Here is an 18,580-nt window from a genome sequence, read left to right on the forward strand (position 1 = left end):
GGCAGTAGGGCACTCCATGCCAAATGTACATGTGTATGTGCAGAGCTCCCTGAAAGTATTTTCCTCTTCRCTCCTATTCTAACAGTTTTACCACTTGAAAGCAGAGCATGCACGTATGCACCATCTTTTAAATGCATCCTGTTGAGAAAGGCTCTCATAAAACAAGATATTAACAGAAATCACCATCTTACACAAACCTGAACAGCACACAAAGATGCAGTCATGAACTCATGCTGGTGAACATGTTTCTAGAGCAAACACAGGTTGTACTTGACAGTTGTCACAATGCATTAAATCACATGCAGAACATTTGCCGACCTTATCACAGCAGCAGTTAAAAACCTTCCAGAGATTCTTAAAAGCAACTCATTTTAAGCTCTTCCATGTAAAAGTTAATACAGAAATATTGCGAGTTACCCCAAACTTGGGCACTACACAGCCGAAGCGCCAGCTGGCTGCACCCCTGGGGCAACGCGGAGCGCGTTTCGCGGCAGCAGAGGCGCCGCTTGCGCACAGGGAGCACGGGCAGTAGCCCCCTTCCCAGGCAGCCGCACACAGGACAGGCTCTTTTCCACGGAGCACGATGGGGATACACTGAGCAAACGCAGTGCTGCCAGCACAGAGGCTTCAGAGCCCCCAAACTTCTCCAACTGTTCTTTCAAAGGACACCTGAAGTTTGCTTTCGCACAGAAGAGAGGACAAAACTCTCCTGTGAAACACACCCTGCCCTTCCTGACTACTTCCTCAGGACAGGGGAGTCCCATGGTCAATGATCTCCTTCAACCCCCCTCACACACACCCCCTGAGAACACCTCTCCCTCAGCAGCCTCCCCTGCCTGAACCTGGGTCTCTCTGCAGCTTCCTGTTCCCAGCTAGAGGAAAAGCCAGGACCGGTGCGTTTAAGGCGTGCTCTATTAATGCTCCTTCATTAGTATTTTAAATGGGTAGTCACTGAGCGGAGAAGTCCCACTCATGCTATTAGTCCAGYCCTTCCCATGCATCACTACAAACATTCCCAGGGCCATGCAGCAGACCAGGAGGGGGGGAAGAGGACCCAAGAGCATCAGCACTGGCCCAGCCCAGTAGCTGAACAAGCCTTAGAGAAGTTAGATTGTGCTTCCACAGTGAGACAAGACTTGCTTATGTTTGTCCTGCTCCAATCCTATACTTCTTTGTAGCAGCATTTGCACCTCTTAGTTAGTTGGTTAGTTATTTACTGAGCAGAAGGAGTGGACAAAAGGGGGAAAGAGACARTTCAGTGCCCTGCACGGGTTCCCCTGCGATCCTCTAGCCAGCTCAGGGGTCCCAGGAAGGAGGACTCAGGTCAGCACGAGCTGAAGCAGCAGCAGGTCTGCAGCCTGACAGGAGAACCCAGCTCTCTTGCCATGCATGCACGGGAGAAAAGCCCCAACCCTTCCAGACCAGGGCAGAGACACCAAGGATGTCACTGCCTTAAGAGACGCTTCCTATTGCACACCAGTAGCTCCAGGATTAARGAGCATCAAAGGGACTGATTCGGCAAATCCAGCTGAACGCTTAAATTTTGCCCCCAGACCCTCACCACAGCTCCAACTGCTTCTAAACAAGAGATGGAACAACATTAAGATAACTACATATTTGGTTCAGTAACAAAATAACTATTTAGCCTAGAGGCTTCCCTGTTTTTGGAATTTTACTGGAAATGCCTGTTCCCAAGTTATTTCTTTTTTCCAATCCCAACAACTCACCCATAAATTAACTTAAACTGGTAAGCTTGTTCTAGAATTAGGCTACACACAGAAGCTAGTACTGAAAAGAATTATCCAGAATAGCTATTCCAGAGTCTTTTTTTTTTTTTTTTTGTAATCAGTTTCTGAATCCAATAAAGCCTTTAAGGCTGAAGACAGAAATTAAAAAAAAAAAAACAAAAACCAAAAAACTCTCTCTACAAGATTCTGCAATATAAAGTAAAGTAGTAGATAAAGACTAACCTTTTTTCCAGGTTTTAAACTTTTTTTCCTTGTTTTAAGATTCTCAGTATGAGAGGTGCTTTTTGTCAGGGGATTATTTTTAGGAGACCTGCCCTTCTTGGGAACTGCAGACTGTCCAGGGGGTTTGCCCCGACCTGGCTTCCTGCCCCGTTGCGCCGGCACTGGAGCAGATTTCTGTGGAGACTGCATTGAACGTCGGGTCACTTTGGAAGGGGAAGATTGGATTTTTGCACTGCTCTTTGTAATGGAAACTGAGGAAAAACAAAAACAAAAGGGAAGGGGGGAAAACCTCAAAATGAATGATGGAATGTAACTTTTCTAACAAATGCTTAAAAAACGTGAAGCGCATAATTTACATTCTAAAATAAGTAATATATTTGGATATTTTGAATTTAAATGTCTGGCATGAAACTACAAAACTTCATTAAATCCAAGAAGTRAACTCTTTATACTCATTGTTTTAGAGGGACCTCCTTCAGAGAAAAAAAGACATTACAATATAAATTAAAAAGAATGAATCCACTCACCTTATAAATGCTTCCCAAAATTTTCAATGTTCCTACTGCTAATATTTATCAGGTGCCATTTATCTAGGCAGCCTTCAAAATACTTTACTAAAGAATAAAGCCCACAATGGCCATCCTCCTGTAAGAGCAGCTCCTACAAATACAAGACAGGCCAACTATTCCTAGGGAGCTACAGAAAAAAAAAGGGGCAGTGAAGAAAATCAACCAACTAAAGGGGAGAAACCGATGAGAAGAAAAGTATCCTTAACGAAGACTTGCCTGAGACACCAGGTTGAAAGCTGAAGCTCACATAAAGGAAAGACTTCCAAAAATAAAGGGAAAGATATCCTTTTTTTTTTTTTTTTTTTTTTTTTTTTTTTTAATGGAATTGGTTCCCTATTGAATTCCCATTGATTCCCTGACAGGAGGTTCTCCTCCCATTCCAATACAAAACTGTTCCAGTATCTAGAGGATGTGACTACATTATAATCAGATGTGAACCTGCAAGCTGTAATCATGTTTTATTGAGTAAAATTTCCTAGTTAGCAATCATTTTTCACACGTCTTACACTTCTCCAAAGTAATAAGGATTCTATTTTAAAGATTCCCTTTGCAGCAGAGTGATTAAAACTACAAGAGTAGGTCAGACAGGACTACATGTCCTCCACGAAGAGATGCTCTGCACCATGCTAGACTAAAAGTGATGAACGAGTCCAGAGAAAACTGCATTTCTGGTTCTTTGGYTTGATGTCTGACAGACAAACATAGAATCTATTAAAGAAATGGGAAGCAAAGGGTCAAAATGGGATTTTTTTGTGCCAACAACATTACTGTTGGGAGAGCTGTAACAGAGAAGGGAGAACCTGTAACGTATTTGAAATCATTGGAAGTCTTTACTGGATGGTGCTTTAAATGATCCTGTCTGGACCATGACCTTTGCAGYTCACTGAAGCAGGCAAAAACTCAGTGACTCATCCTCAACTTGAGCACTGGTAAGCTAATGTGACATGACTTAGAAGTATTGGAAATTTAGGTCCAAGGGGGCTTTGACTGTCAGTCACCAGTGCCTAATCCAAAGCACTTCTGCAAACTAAAACTAGAGCATAAAAGGAACTTTTAAAAAGGTTAATTTCTTGGATTTGGGGGARAATTTGGAGCAATTCTTCTCCAAAAAGTATTAGTCTTGCACCTTCTCCAAGAAGTATTGCTTCCTTGTAAGCAAATAACACATGAAATAAAACCCAAAGATATATCTGAAAARAGATCTAAAGAAAATATGGTACTTGAAAGACTAAGTGACAGCTTTAATGCTGAATATCATGCTATATACATGATATTCACCTCCACATCCCACAATTTAGCTTTAAAACTGTTACTTCGTAACTGTTAACTCTTAGGCAARAAAAAAAAGAAAAAGAATGAAAGCACTTGCAATATAAAACGCCCTGATCTGAATTAACTACACACCGTAAACAGGCTTCCTCTAAAACACAACACAAAGTTTTACTAGCACACATTTTTAAAGCTCCAGGACTATTTACATACGTTGGGATTTGTCCGCTTGGGTTACAACTCTAACATGCTCAAACAGCTCTTTATGGCTGCCTGCAACGCTAACACATCCAGCCCGGCCGCAGCATCCCTGGGTACCTGCGGAGCAGCTGCTCTGGACAAGGAAAAGCCGCCGCGTCGGCTCACGCAAACCAGAACTCACGTTCACATACAGCAGCCTAAAACAAGCTGAGCAGGACTTGCAGCAAGTGCTGCCATAGCACTGCTCCTCTGCCTCTGGATTTCTGAATGACAACTCAGTTAAGACGTGCRTGGGGAATGCAGAACAATCTCACATGTATACTGAGCAACACCATTCTCTGCATTATGCCTGGTATTATGCTTACACCGATGTAGAACATTGTCCCTCTGATTTATCTGTGCCTCCCAACTACATGTTTTACAAAGTAATCCTGAACTTGTAAGGTAACATTGATTCCCAAGTTCCTTGTGCCTCTGTCTGTGCTGAAACCTAACAGAGACGCTCCCATTCTTGCCCGGCAACTAAATGGCTAATACTAAATACACAGCTACTTGTAATGCCAACAGCAAGCAAGTTCTCACGCCAACAGGTACCAGCTTCTCCGCACCGGGTACCCCTGCTCCCCTCCAGGAGACCAGCTACGAGACAAAGCCTAACAATGCAAACCACTCTGAGCGCTTCCCGTTGCCCCCTCAAAGCACAAACACAAGTATCCGCACGGCAGTATCTTCCTACCTGCCCACGCCAGAGGCCCAAACGTCAGCGGCACTAACCATCAAGGCGGGGGTCGGGCCCCATTTGCTCCTCTCCCTGCTGCCTGGGGCCGAGGCTGCCTCTCGGAGCGAGCAGCGCCACAACAAAGCGCGTGCGGCCGGGCAGCCTGGGCGCCGCGAGCGAAGGAGGCGGCGGCGATTTGCATTTCTTGATTTAGGAGCCCAACGGGGGGAGCGYGCGGCTGCTAAAGCCATTCCCATATTGTCGGCGGGCTCTGCTGACAGCCCTCATCAGTCACCTGCTCCCGCTTCCCTCGGCCGGCCTGCCCCGGGAGCCCCAAGGTTACGCGGGGTCGCCGAGTCCGCAGGGACGGGCGGGACAGGCCGAGGGCTGCTGCCCGCCGCTGCAGCTGCGCGCGGAGCCGTCCCCGCCAGGCCACGCGCTCCAAAACCAACGCCTTTTAATACTCTCATGAGAACTTGTTAAAATGTATCGGTGGAAAGAATAGAGAGAGAAAAGGCCAAGCTCTGCTTGCAATTAGGGCTGCGTTCACTCGGGCTGCTGGCGGCAGGGCGAGCGCGACCGCCTGCTCAGGCTCCTGCTCTGCATCACAAGGGGCTGCTCATTTGCACAAGCGACGTGGAGCGGCTGTGTCACGCTGCCCTCCTCRACAACATACCGAGCGCTCCGGCTCTGGCACTTTGATGCTGCATTCCTTCCCGGGGCTTTTATTTGCGGYCAAAACGCTGTCCCCAGCGTGCACAATAAGCGCGGGCCGGAGCGCAGCCACGCGCTGCCGTGCAACTGCACGCGAAGAGGCTCTTCAACGGCCACAGGGCGCCGGGGACACCGCCGCGTTAGGGAGAGGCCTAGGAGGCTCGGGGAATACACAGGCATCTTTCATGCTCCTGCTCTTTCCAAACACGCGCATTTTTCCCCCTGGAAGAATCCAACAGACACAGCAGAAAACAAAAATCCAAGTATCTTGGGACCCATAGCCCGAAAATGCATGAGCATAATGCAGCCCTTATTTGCACAAACGGACCCATGGCAGGCAACTGGGCTTACCTGCAAGCAYGGGATATGAAAGATTAGACTTTACACGAGGGCCAAATCCTGCTTGCAGAAGCAGGAACGCTCAGCAGACACATGCAGGGCTGCAGAATTTGAMCCCATAATGTTCTCCTGAAGATCTCCTGGCAGACTAAGCCAGATACTCAAGACAACTGTGAAATCTGAAGCCACTGAAAATCTCCAGCACTTGCAAAGGGGATGGGACAAACGACAGCTCAGAAGCCTGGGCTCTCATGCAATTCTAATTATTAAAATTCTCTAAAACAATCCATTGCAATGGTTTCACTTTACCCTTTTATCCAGAAGGAGGAACAAAAGCTTCAGATTTATAATACTCCAATTTTAAACATCTTCCATTTGGTTAGGGTAACGGAGTGGCAATTGCAGGAAAAGACTTCAAAATGCCATAGTGAAATGACAAGAAGCAAAGGGGCCTGTTCCTCCATCTATTCTGCAAACACAGCATTGCCATTTGAGGTTAAGGTGCCCATCAGGGCAATAAAAGCATCAATTCAGTGTCTAAACCAGCCYGGCTTCCAAGCCAGAGACGATCCTGTTGGCGCTGAGCGTTGCTCCCATGCTCACATCACGAGTGAAGGCCAGAGTGAAGCTCCTCCTGAGAGCATAAAGACCTGGTCTCTCGCATCTACGGATTAAGAAAAGGGGAGGCAAAGAGATTTAACAGCTTATCCTAAATCCATGGGAGAATTCCCCAGCAGAACTAATGGAAACATACTTCTTGAATTCTAGCCCAGGAGTTTAGCCACAAAATTAACCTTCTTGAATACCGTAAGTTACTATCGCGCCAGTTTTGACAAGCTAGGAGAGGAGGTGGAAAAGATTAGCATTTTTCCAAGACAGCTTAATGCCAAGGATTATAAAAAATATGTCCTTGGGTCTCAATCAAAGAGGGACTTTAAGAAGAGCCACACAAAAGCACAACAAGCATCTGTAATACGCGCCAGCTCTTTTGATGTGTGTTTGGGTTACTTCCGGTTATAAGACCCGAGAGAGGCATTAGGAGACTCCATAATACAAAATCAAGTATAAGTCATCATTCTGCTCTCTAAAAAGCAACACCGCACTTGAAAACTTCAACATCTACCCGAGTAAGATATGGACAGCATGGCTTTCAATCTCCTTCTTTCTAGATTTCAATCCCTGCTCCCCATATAAAAGATCTCTTGGCATCTTTCGCAAACATTCTAGCCAATGCTCAGAAGGAGGAAGATGAAACCATCTGATGAACTTTCCTCAGCTGCACAAGTCTGAGTTATCTAAAGCCTGTTTGGGTGTAAGGCTGTCCTTAAGCCTAGCAAAGCCTAACTCTGCAGCCTTGGGTAAGGGGTTTAGCATCTTGGTTCTTCTCTGCCAGATTCTTCACCTAGCTCTTGCCCCCTCAGATTCATCACTGAATCTACCTGTTTTATCACATTATTTGGATGCTCAAAGTGTATCCAGGAGGTCCCTCCTTTTCAAAGTTCTTCAAAAGACTGCCCAGGTAACAGTCTAACTTACCATGACGGAAAATGAACTAGCTGAATCTCTAACCACAAACAAATCTGTTAATTCCCTCTCAGTAACCTTTCTTTGTGCTTTGTGCCATTTCCTTCACTGTGCACGACAACAAGAACTGTCCTTAAAACTGCACTGAATAGGGATTCTTTTTTTTCCCCAAGTGAAACTGCAATGATTATTCAGAGAGCAAGACCAGGTCTGACAAAAACTCTGGGAACGGATGCTCTGCTCACTGCCCTCAACAGCATCACCAAGATGAAGAGTGGGCCCAAAATGAGAGAGTAAAATGCAACACGCTTCAAGGGAAGGAAAAGAGAAATGCCTGTGGCTAATGCAAAGCCACCATTTGTTTTGTCTTGGCATGAGGTTTAGATGGCAGCACTGGTATTCCTGACACCTGTACTAACACACAGTCCAGCCAGCCCCCTTCGCTAGAGGGGCATCAGAGGCCCTGATGACAGCAGCAGCCACAGGACCTGAAGAGGAGCAAATAAAAGAAGTTTTCTACGTAACTCTCAAAAATTCATGGACTTGAAACATTTGTATATGGGACGGAAATCATAGTCAAAAATAACTACCTTACAATAAATGTGGTAAGGTGGTCAGGAAAACCAGACCACAGTTTGAAGAAAAAAGGCAAAATCTCCATCTTTTCCTAAGCAAATATTGCCCTGTAGCAGCACCATCCAAACCTCAAGTGCAAGATGCCAAGAAACATTAAGACCAAATAAAAAAAGCTTAACATGTAAGAGAATGTGGCAAATCAGATTTTAGCCTGAAGCACTAAAGAGTTTTTCATGTACAATTCTGAAGACAGCATAAATCTGCTTACTGTACGTGCCTGATCTAACTACTGTGACCTGTTCATGAAAGGAAGCTGGCTCAGCTGAGAGAAAAACAAAACCCCCAGCAGTAGCAAATTGTACCAGTTCAACATTTCTTTCTTTAATGAAACTTAAGTACTCCTGTGCTTATTTGATTGTTTTCCCACTATTTTAAAATCAAACAATGCAGAGGCTTTTCACTGATTTGCAGTAGCTCCTTCTCAAGTGGTTCAAAAATGTTTTTGTTTTGTTGCATCTGCAAATACCATAGAGGAGGACTGGATTTTGTAATGATGTTGCACATTTGGGTAGAACTCAGTTGAAAACACAGCCCAGCTATTTTGACATAATTCCATCGTCAGGAACAGAGCGTATGCCTCTGGTAGCTAGTTTGGAAAATACTGCACAAAGTTTTGAGATCGTGGCTGAAAATGGAATAAAACTAAACTAAAAAATTGTAAGACAGACAAAGACCACCTTTCTTAATCTCTGCTCGTGTATCATTCTTATCACTGCAGACAGCTTTTGAAAGAGACCTTTAACATCACAGGCTGGTGAGTGCAATGAAGGAGGCCTGCTCTCACTGACCAGAAATGCACTGAACTGGGAGAAACACAGGGATGTGACACATGGCATGGCGGGTGAAAGGCAGAAGGGAAGAGGGGGGCTAGAGGTAAAAGCTACAATTTAGCCCTGTTTCTATTTAGATTACTGCAGCACCTGCCTTTGGTGCTGGACCAAAGTTCCCTCCTGGGTTGCTCAGAGAGCAGTTGCTCCTGTATGACTTGCTGTGCCCGGGAGCACTGGTCAACCTAGCCAAGGYCCCAGTTTAGCAGGGTGCTGGGATCAGGGATAGAGACACAGAGCCCACTCCAACCCCTGCTCACACCTGARTGATAGATGCTACTTCACACTCAATGCAATTTTTGCAGTTCAAGCTATTTATGACTTCCCAAAAAGCTTGTTCCCACTTATTCTTCTCTTTGCTCCTTTATGGAAAAGGTTTTGCTGATAAAGGGGTGCTTTGCTCAAGTACCTGCCATTTGCATGGAATGACTCAATAGTAAAATGAGTTTATATAGAAACAGCCAACAGAAACTGTTCAGACAATCTCCAGCTAATTACTTTTTAGTTCAGTCCTAAAACTTCAGATACAGAGCAGTACAAGAATATTCTTACCCATAAGTAACAGATTTCTAGTATCCAAGTGAGTAACAAAAATCCCTAACTGTGGCAGTTAAATAGAAAAGCACAATATGTTTGACCCAGAAAAAAAGTTAATAGAAAAATGTCCAAAAGATATGGAAGCTAATAGAGCCTTTGTAAAGTATACTAAAAGCAGAAATTATCCTGAGCAAGCAGATGATCAAGTTTCAGAATAAGTACATGTACAAGATGATGCTAAAGTAACAAAATTGTATGTTTGTTTAAAAAAAAAAAATCACATTCACTCAAAAGGAGCTTGCATAAGTTCCCAAACCAGAAACCCTTTTGCAGTGATTTGAAACAAGTTATCTGACATGAAGTGCCAGTAGGAGAGGTTAGGGAATGGAGACAAAACAAATAGTAAGGAGTTGGCAGGACAGAGAGTACTTAAGAGTTTTAAGGAAACTGAAAGACAAAGTGACCAACCTACTGACTATGCTGTGCAAATTCTTCCAAAAATTGCTTCGGCTCCAGAGACTTAAAGGGGGTTAATGCATGTTTTCAAAAGCTTCCAGCAAGTTGTAGACRGGACACCTGAGGATTGTGCTGCCTGAGCTGCCAGCAGCTAGTGTACAGAACAGATGTAACGGCCACAGGCACAAATACAGCAGGCTGGGAAGAACCAAGCATGCTTTCTGTAAAGAAATGACAAAGCCTCACAAATCTGTTTTTTTTAAGTAATGAGTGGAAAGTCAATTGATGTATTCTGTGGATTTACATTTGTGTTTTTAAATTCTTTTCAAAATATTTTAAAAAGAAACCTTTAGAAATTTGAGAAATTTAGAARCCTTTCTAAATTTGAGAACAAATACGATTGTCATGAATTTCTTGGAAAATTCCAAACATTGATCAGGAATAAGCAGACATGTTTCCACAGTCAATAGAGAACTCCCAAGGAGAGATGAGATCTCTGCTTGAGCTTGTGTCATTCAATACATTTAASATTCTGAAAAAAAGCAACGAGTAAAGCACAAGACAGCAAGATTTATTATTTGAATCAGTAATGATGTAGAGAAAGACCCTGCAAAAATGCACAGCTGCTTAGCAGTTAAGAGTGCATCAGAAGAAATTCAATGTCAAGCATTTCAATCCAGCTTCGGCCACCAACAAYGAGCTATTAGATGATTTACACAAAAGTGACATCTTGGAATTTAACTAGTTATTTTACAGGATTAGGTCATTGCTCCACAAGAGTACAAAAATCCCAGATAGAARGCAAAGAATTATTAAAAAGCATAAAATTAAAAAAAAAAACCTACAGTGCTACTAGGCCTCACGTTCTGTGTCTATTTCTGGTTCCAGTGGTTCAAAATGACAGAGCTGAAATGAAAACACTGCATAAGAACAAAATGATGATCAGATGAATAGATGATTGAAAAAATTACACTGATCTCATACAGGRAAAAACAGAACTTCACAAGCTGGTAATGGAGACCACCGAGGTAGGACTGAGTACAGGTCTCTCAAAATCATGACAGAAATGAGGAAGACCATCAGGGAATAACTGTCAAATGGAAATAGAAGAATTTGTTTCTATGCAAGAACTAGAGGCCAACAAACGAAACTACCAGAAAGAATTGTCCCTTTTCCACAGAACTGATCATTAAGTGCAGAACTCCCTGCCTTGGGGTGTCGTAGATGCTACGAGTTCATACGGCTCCAATTGTAATCGAGGTGCAGAGACAGAAACCCCCAGAGGCATCACTCCTGGCCTTGGGACCTGCCAGCTATTAGKAACACTTCTGCAAACCTCTCCCTATCTCCCCTTCAGACATCTGCTCGCAGCCCCTGYTGAAGAAAGTTTGCTGGAGCAGCTGGTCCTCCGGATTGATCCAGCACAGACACTATGACACTGACTTCCATCTGCAGCTGCAGTTCACACTGATGTTCCTGAGCAACAAGCCATCTCTAACAGCACTGAAGGCACACCGAGAGACAGAGGAAGAAGCTACTGCAGCCTTCTAATATTAATCTTGGGCCAGCTGGTCAAGCTCACAATAAGCACAGCTGCCAAACCGTGTATTACACAGATCACTATGATCGGAGATATTTCCAGAGAAACCTACCAAGTACAGTAATAGCTAAACAGAGCTACTGCTAGGGTAACTATTAAATAGTCTGACTATATTTCATACTACGGTGTACATACCTAATACCCAGGTTCACCTAAGTTGCATTTACGGAAAATTATCAAAGACAACACCAGCAGGAAGACTGTCAGCCATGTTAAAAAAAAAAAAAAATCTACCTAACTTCTTTTTATCTTCTAGACTGTGTCTCAGTTCTTGAGGTTATCTTTCCAAAAACAATGGAGGTCATACAAGATCACAGAATCACAGAAGGGTTAAGATTGGAAGGGACCTTTAAGGGTTCAGGTTGGAAGGGACCTCTAGAGACCATCTAGTCCAACCCCTCTGCTCCAGCAGGGACACCCAGAGCACGGGGCACAGGGCGGCATCCAGGCGGGTTTGGAAGATCTCCAGAGAAGGAGACTCCACAGCCTMCCTGGGCAGCCTGTGCCAGGGCTCTGGCACCCTCACAGTGAAGTTCTTCACATGCAGGTGGAACTTCCTGTGTTTCAACTTGTACCCATTACCCCTTGTCACAGAATATTCAAGGTTGGAAGGGACCTCTAGAGATCATCTAGTCCAACCTTCCCAAAGGTTGTCCCTTGTCCTGCCACTGGYCGCCACTGAGATGAGTTTGGCCCCATCGTCCCTACATTCTCCCCTCAGTTGATGTTGATCCTGATGTTGATCAGATCTCCTCTCAGTCTCCTCTTCACTAGGCTAAACAGACCCAGGTCRCTTAATCTGTCCTCAAGATGGGGCTGAAAAGGCTAAATATGCCCCTTAAGTTATTCCAAAGTAAATTCAACCATATTTAAGAAGTCTGTGTTTTAATTTATTCTTAAAAAAGGCCTACAACAAAAGTCTGCATTCTTTCCAGAGACCCAAAATGGCTGAAAAGCTGGAATGAGGCTTTGACCAGGTTCTAGATTAGGCCTTGACCAGGTTCTAGATTAGGCCTCCATTTCCTGCAATTCTTCACCTCTCTTGCTAAGTGTTAGAACTGTACGTCTAGAACGGTAAGTTTCTTGGCAGGAGACTGTCATTTTAGGAAAGGCTGATACTTAGAGAATCACATAAGCTCTCTCATACCTAGATTAAGAGATAGTGGTTTTGCTTGGGCACTAAGACCTGTGGGGTGGGATGGTCCTTTAAGAGTAGTAGGGGGAAAAAAAAAGCATTTAAAAAGATTTAACTTCCCACTTCATTCACCCTAGACTCTAAGCCACGCTCAGTCAAGTATTCTCATTTCCTACTGTGATAAAAGACAGGGACACTGTCCAGGGACAGGGACATTAAACCAATCTGCAGGAAAAAAAAMGTCTGGGCTAGAATGACATTACACCATTTCAAGTGAATTCCTCATATAGTATTTTCCATACTTTCTTCCTTTACAGAGGAAGATGCAGTCTATGTTATCAGGATTTAATTGAAGAATCTCGACAGTATTTTCATATTCCTGAATTAAATTACTTGATTACATTCTCCTTGAAGCTATTATTTACATCTTAATAAAGGGCTACCATTATAGTTCTTTAATGACTCCAGAGATAAAACTGTGCTGAAAAAATCCTGAGAACAGTCAATATTTCATTTAGCTATGTAAACTAGACAAATGCATAAAGCATGTATGTTTAACAAATGAGGATAGGAAGCACATTTTAAAACCCAACAAATTCTTAGTGCTCAGAATGAGGAAAAAGAAGTAAACCTAAAAATCTATTGAAAACTGCAGTTTTCAATACTTTGGGCTCACTTTTAGGATTACAAATAACCAAATCCCCACCAGCCGGCACCTCCCTGCCCCCCTTCCTATCACATAACCCAAATTTCCCCTTTTGATTAAAGGCAAGCAAGATTTTTGCCCCAGGTCTTAGCAATATTTAAAGCACTATTGTTTGTAATAACAAAGCAATTGACTTCATAAAAATTTTCCAGCTTAGGTATTCCAGGCCTTCAGCAACCTTGAATGTACTTTAGCCTTCTGTTTGTTCACCGTATTACTGCAATCCTCTCTACTACTTGCTCCACGCCGCTTACCCTTGATCTCCATCAAATCCCAAACAGGCAAGAAAACTTCCCTATGCAGCATCTCAAAACTCTGCTGTTTCTCCAGCACTGRCACTGGAGCAGCCCAAGCAATTCAAGAGAGCTCCTTCCCAGGAGATGCAATGGGAGGCAGCAATCTCACCTGCCACAAAAACATCTTCTGAAAAAAAATCTGTATCTGTCACTTATTTCCACAGTCCGCTTTGGTAGAAAGTCATTTTATTTCCTCAGAATTAACACCATTAACTTCCCACGACAACACCTGCCCCTCATAATCTGTCAAGACACAGGCAACCCTTGGAAGGAGCTGAGCAACACCCTTCCAAGGGTGGGAACCGGAGCACACCCACACTGGCACCCTAACACCTCGATCCAACGCGGAGGCAGGTTATCCACRCGGGGCTGCTCCCTGGCTGGGACCCGCCAAGGAGACTCAACTAGGTGGCAGTTACTTTGTCACACCAGCAAGGACTGGAGGCAGTAATTACCGACAGGCAAACGAGGGCAGGGATGCAAGGAAAAGAGCAAGCAGCTCAGAAGGGTACTCTGGACTAATCTCACTTAGATTCTCCATGCAATTCTTGACCTACGGGCATAAGATTCAGAAAGATAACAGGGAGAGAGAAGGTAGAAAAACTGCCTGATTTTTTGCTTTCTTGTTTCTGTTTTTTCAGCACTTCCAGTGAAAATACGGCTTCTCCTTTCAAACCTCTCCTTAACTCAGATCTGAAGGGAGCAGARTARARTGGCCCAAGCTGTTGGGCAGCACARCTTCAGAGGCCAGAYGCTTGGCCAGAGGTCCCAGAGAAGCTAAAGCTCCCAGAGTAGATGGCTACAGCTTGTAACACGCAGGGGCTGTTAGTTAAAGGGCCTCTACAGCCACATGCTCAAGCATCCACATAGGTGTGAGGATGACACAGCATGCAGAACACATAGCTTCAAAACAGAATTTTGGCAGTGTGAAGCAAAAGACACTAAATGCACAGTTTAAATGTTCAAGCATCAAAGAAGCAAAGCTACGACAGTGTGTTCTTATTAGACATCCATTTTGCCTCCCTTTTGTAGCAGCAGTTAGATTAATGTAAGGCACTGCTGCAGAGACTATATTAGTGTCATTGAACAGGATATTTAACCACCTGCAATATAAACAGCAAATGCAGGTTAAATCCAAGATTCTCCCCAAGCACAGAAAAAATTAAAGATTATCAAGCACACTTGTAACAGTAATTATTAAATAAAATATATTTCCTGAGTTAATAAGAACTGATAAAATTACTTCCCAGAAACTACACCATTAGCTTTAAATTACTTTTTTAAAAAATAACAATATTTCAGCCTCATCAGCTACTTGCACACCAAACCTTCAGTCTTATCTGCATACAGCCAGCCGGTTTTTTAAATTCTGCTGTAATTGAGGGGAAGAATAATCAAGCAACATTATTAGTCATCTTACCATTGCTCCCTGGTGGCTGTAACGCATCTCCTGTCAAGCTGCACCATCCGACCGGGAAGATATCTCGAGAATCGTATCTGCACCAGTAGTCAAATGCTCCTCTCCAGCCATCAAATGTAACAAAAACTTCATCTCCTTTAACATCTCCAATGGTTGCTGGGCAAATTAAGTAGGGGTTCTTTCTATCTATAGCTTCAAGTTTCATCCCAACTTTAAAAGAATTTGGTGCGGGCTTTGGTGGCTCCTATGACAGCAAGGGTGCGAGAACATTTGTCTTTGTATTACCTCTTGTATTACTGACAAACAAGCATTTCTCCTCACAATTCTTCTTACAATGTTTTGAAAATAGTGTAACATATGTTTTTTAAAATATCTTGATTCATGTATTAAATTTGGTTTTGCTCTTCTGCACTATAAAGGCTAGATTGTGTATTCATGATCACAGCTGGAAAAAATCCTTGTGACAGAAAGACTATGCTAGAAGTATTTTCATAAGCAATAGCTTGCACTCAACACACTATTGGCAACACGACAACAGAAAGAAATTATTGCATATTAATACTGATAACTGTCTGGTACTAGCTTCACTTCTCAATTAAGCCACGAAAAAAAAAATCACTAACATTGGACATAATTTATAGGCCTCTGTGAGCCAAGCTGGCCCTGGATCAATTCCAAGGAGACAATAGCAAAACAAACATCAAGTCAATGTGACCAGCAAAAGTTACCCTCAGAGCAGAGCGGTGACTGAATGGAACCTGAATTACCACCTTGCCTTAGGAAATGCACCATCCAAAAAAAAGACACTCATAATTCCCAAAAAACTCTCAGGCTGGGATACTGATGTCTGAATTATCACAGCTCAAAAAAGTTTAAAGTGAGCCTGCAAGCAATGTGGCTGCAGGTCTGAACCAAGCTGTTCAACCTGCTGCCATGCTGGTAAAGGCCAGTCTCAGGATCAGGGATGAAGTCACTCAAAGCGACAGCAGCATTTTAGCACCCCAACGGGAACAGCAAGGCAAAAAGATCAAACCAACAAGACATTTTGATAGGACTATTGTTCCTTCATATATGTATTTTTTAAATTTATCTTTCAAAAGTGTCAGAATACCCTTTACTATTACTGTAAAACACATTCCCATTATGTTTTTAAAGGATCGCTACATAGCCAATGAAAACTTTTAACAAAACCTTTCTAAGCACTGTGGTGTTCCAGTGGCTCTTAATTACCACTAAAAGCTTTCACTGTTGCACACAACCACACAAATATGGTGCTGCCAACAGATGAGAGCTGCATCACATCTCAAATCCTTCACAGGAAAAAAAGAGTCTTTTTTTTTTTCTAAATAGCTCATCACACTTTAATGGTCCAAATTTGGGTAAAAAAAATGACCATCCAACGGATGGACRATCACCTCCTATCTAGCTTCATAGCTTGCCAGTCCAATTCAAAATAATTTTTAAGATCCATATGGGAGAGCAGAGCTTAGTATCTTGGCCTTCTCAGTAACAAAAGTAACCAGGAACCAGCTGAGAATATCTCAGAGCCCCTTTCTTACCTTCTTAAAGAAAGCTGCAGGTGCCATCTCAGCTCCATTCAGTGTTCTTAAGAGAAACATTGGCCAAGAAGATGCATTCATCTGGAATCCTAAGCAACAAACACATTACTTAGAAACAGAAAGCAGAGATTTTGCATATAGAATATAAAATGGAAGGAGAAGGATACAAAATTTGCCTTACTAATGCCTAATTCCCTGTATTTTGCGCTTGGCTTGAAATACACGTAGCGGAGAACCGATGAGGCAGCTGTTGGTGCAGAAGGCTGTGCATGCATTTCCATTTTGAGTGGTTTGCTGCAGATCTCTGTCACAGTCTAACTCTTAGATGTGGGAGACGATAAGCGAGTCACCCGGCACATCCCCTGATCCAATGGCGCTTCCCCAGCGCAAGGACCCAGCTCGCTGTTCTGAGCCGCTTTCCTCTCTCATGCTCAAAAAACAAACATTCTCAGTCCCCACTTTTCTCATTTATTAGATACCTTTTCATTTGCATTTACTGTAGTCCTTTTACCAGAACACAGAAAAAAAAAAAAAAAAAGAACTGGTTTCTTCTGCTTCCTCCATAAACGAATGAACAAAAATACATACATACATATGTGTACAAACACACACTCCTACCAACCAAAGAATATACAGTGAATTTAGTAACAATATACACTGTATTACAAAACACAATGTAAGTTGGTTTGGGTTTAAAATCCTTCATTAAAGAAATGAATAAAAAGTACAAATAATAATCAGATCCGTTTAGATTAATGACCTTATTCAGGCAGAACAAAGGTTTGGCTGCAGTCTCCTTCATTCCAGGTAATCCTCCCTGAGAGCCAGTTCTTTCCCAGCTAAAAACACCCCCTTTGCTTTCTCAGCTTTCCAAACGTAGGCTTCAAAGTAATGAACAAAGTGAAAGGTAAACTGGGCATTTGAGTCTCTGTCTTTAGCAGGTAAACACCTGGCACAGCTCTATAGAAGAGCAGACATGAGACAAATAGGAAACCTCTCCACAGAGCACATAGCTCCAGAATCGGCCAGAAACTGAGGTGTTTCCTCGTAACCAGCCCTCACAAAGAGTGCGACATAACTTGCAACTTTCAATTTATATTAATTTATATTAAATACTTTAATCCCCTCAAATTGGACTRCAAGGTATAACAGCCCTTTACGTTATAGTTTTAAGTTATCTCTTCTGTGGAATAAAGGGCCTTCTGGTTGGAACCACCTCTAAACAAATACAAAACTCATGCCTGACAAATGATGCCATCACACGAGGACTACCGAGCTGATCATCAGTCCTGGTTTGATACCAGGATCTTTGCATGCCCTAAACACATTTGATTCTTGAAACACCACAGTCGTAGCCAGCTAGCACAGAACTGACTCATACATGAGACAGCAGCACGACAGCTGAGCAACAGCTTAAGTTAACTTCATTTGGTGTTTGAATTGCCCTGGTAAAAAACACAGAAAACGTTATCCTCAAGGGAGTTTTCTGAAAACATTAAGTTGCTGAAAACAGCAAGAACAACAACAAATCACCCCTGACAAATGGAAGCGGGAAGAGACAACCTTTGCTACATTAATCATTTTCAGAAACTCGGTCTAACATGCATAATTAAACCCATGTAACAATCAGGTGGGAGGGAAGATTTTTAACTTGTTATTATGAAAGAAATAGAACATTAGTATCCAGAAGGCTCCCTACTATGCAGGAGAGAGAGAGAGAAAAAAAAATCAGTTTAAATGTCTAACAGGAGGTAATTATACACTCAATTAGCTCCCAGCTTTGCCCAGGAACAGGATGCTGTAAAACAGCCAAAAAGGCTTTCKCAAAAGTGTATCAAGGTACAGCAGAACGCTTGCTGGCTGGAGCGCAGCCTATCTGGAAGAAGATCTGGGACAGGAGGGACAAACCGAGGGCACTCGCATTCTTTTCTGCATAAGCAGCGATTGTTCCGAGGGCAGACACGCTCGCATTCCTGGGGGCTTGGAAACATCTCGTCAGGTGCCGCGCGCGCAGGAGCCGGAGTGAACGCAAGCGCGAGGCGGTAGCCACGGGGCATCCATCAACGCTGCCACTGAGGAGCACGAGAAGTCGCTCTTCTTAATG

General features: G+C 43.2%; 1 protein-coding gene across 1 annotated transcript in view; it reads right to left on the minus strand.

The window, feature by feature from the left end:
• Nucleotides 1–18,580, minus strand: part of SCML2 (Scm polycomb group protein like 2) — a 69,882-nt gene that overhangs the window by 19,718 nt on the left and 31,584 nt on the right. Inside the window, exons 6-8 of the mRNA XM_026052303.1 lie at nucleotides 16,477–16,565; nucleotides 14,918–15,161; nucleotides 1,971–2,221 (exon numbers count right to left, since the gene is read on the minus strand). Coding sequence (XP_025908088.1) covers nucleotides 1,971–2,221; nucleotides 14,918–15,161; nucleotides 16,477–16,565 — 584 coding nt within the window. The remainder of the gene's footprint in view (nucleotides 1–1,970; nucleotides 2,222–14,917; nucleotides 15,162–16,476; nucleotides 16,566–18,580) is intronic.

Source organism: Nothoprocta perdicaria, unplaced genomic scaffold, assembly GCF_003342845.1.
Source record: "Nothoprocta perdicaria isolate Ctin4 unplaced genomic scaffold, notPer1 scaffold_112, whole genome shotgun sequence".
NCBI classification, from domain to species: domain Eukaryota; kingdom Metazoa; phylum Chordata; class Aves; order Tinamiformes; family Tinamidae; genus Nothoprocta; species Nothoprocta perdicaria.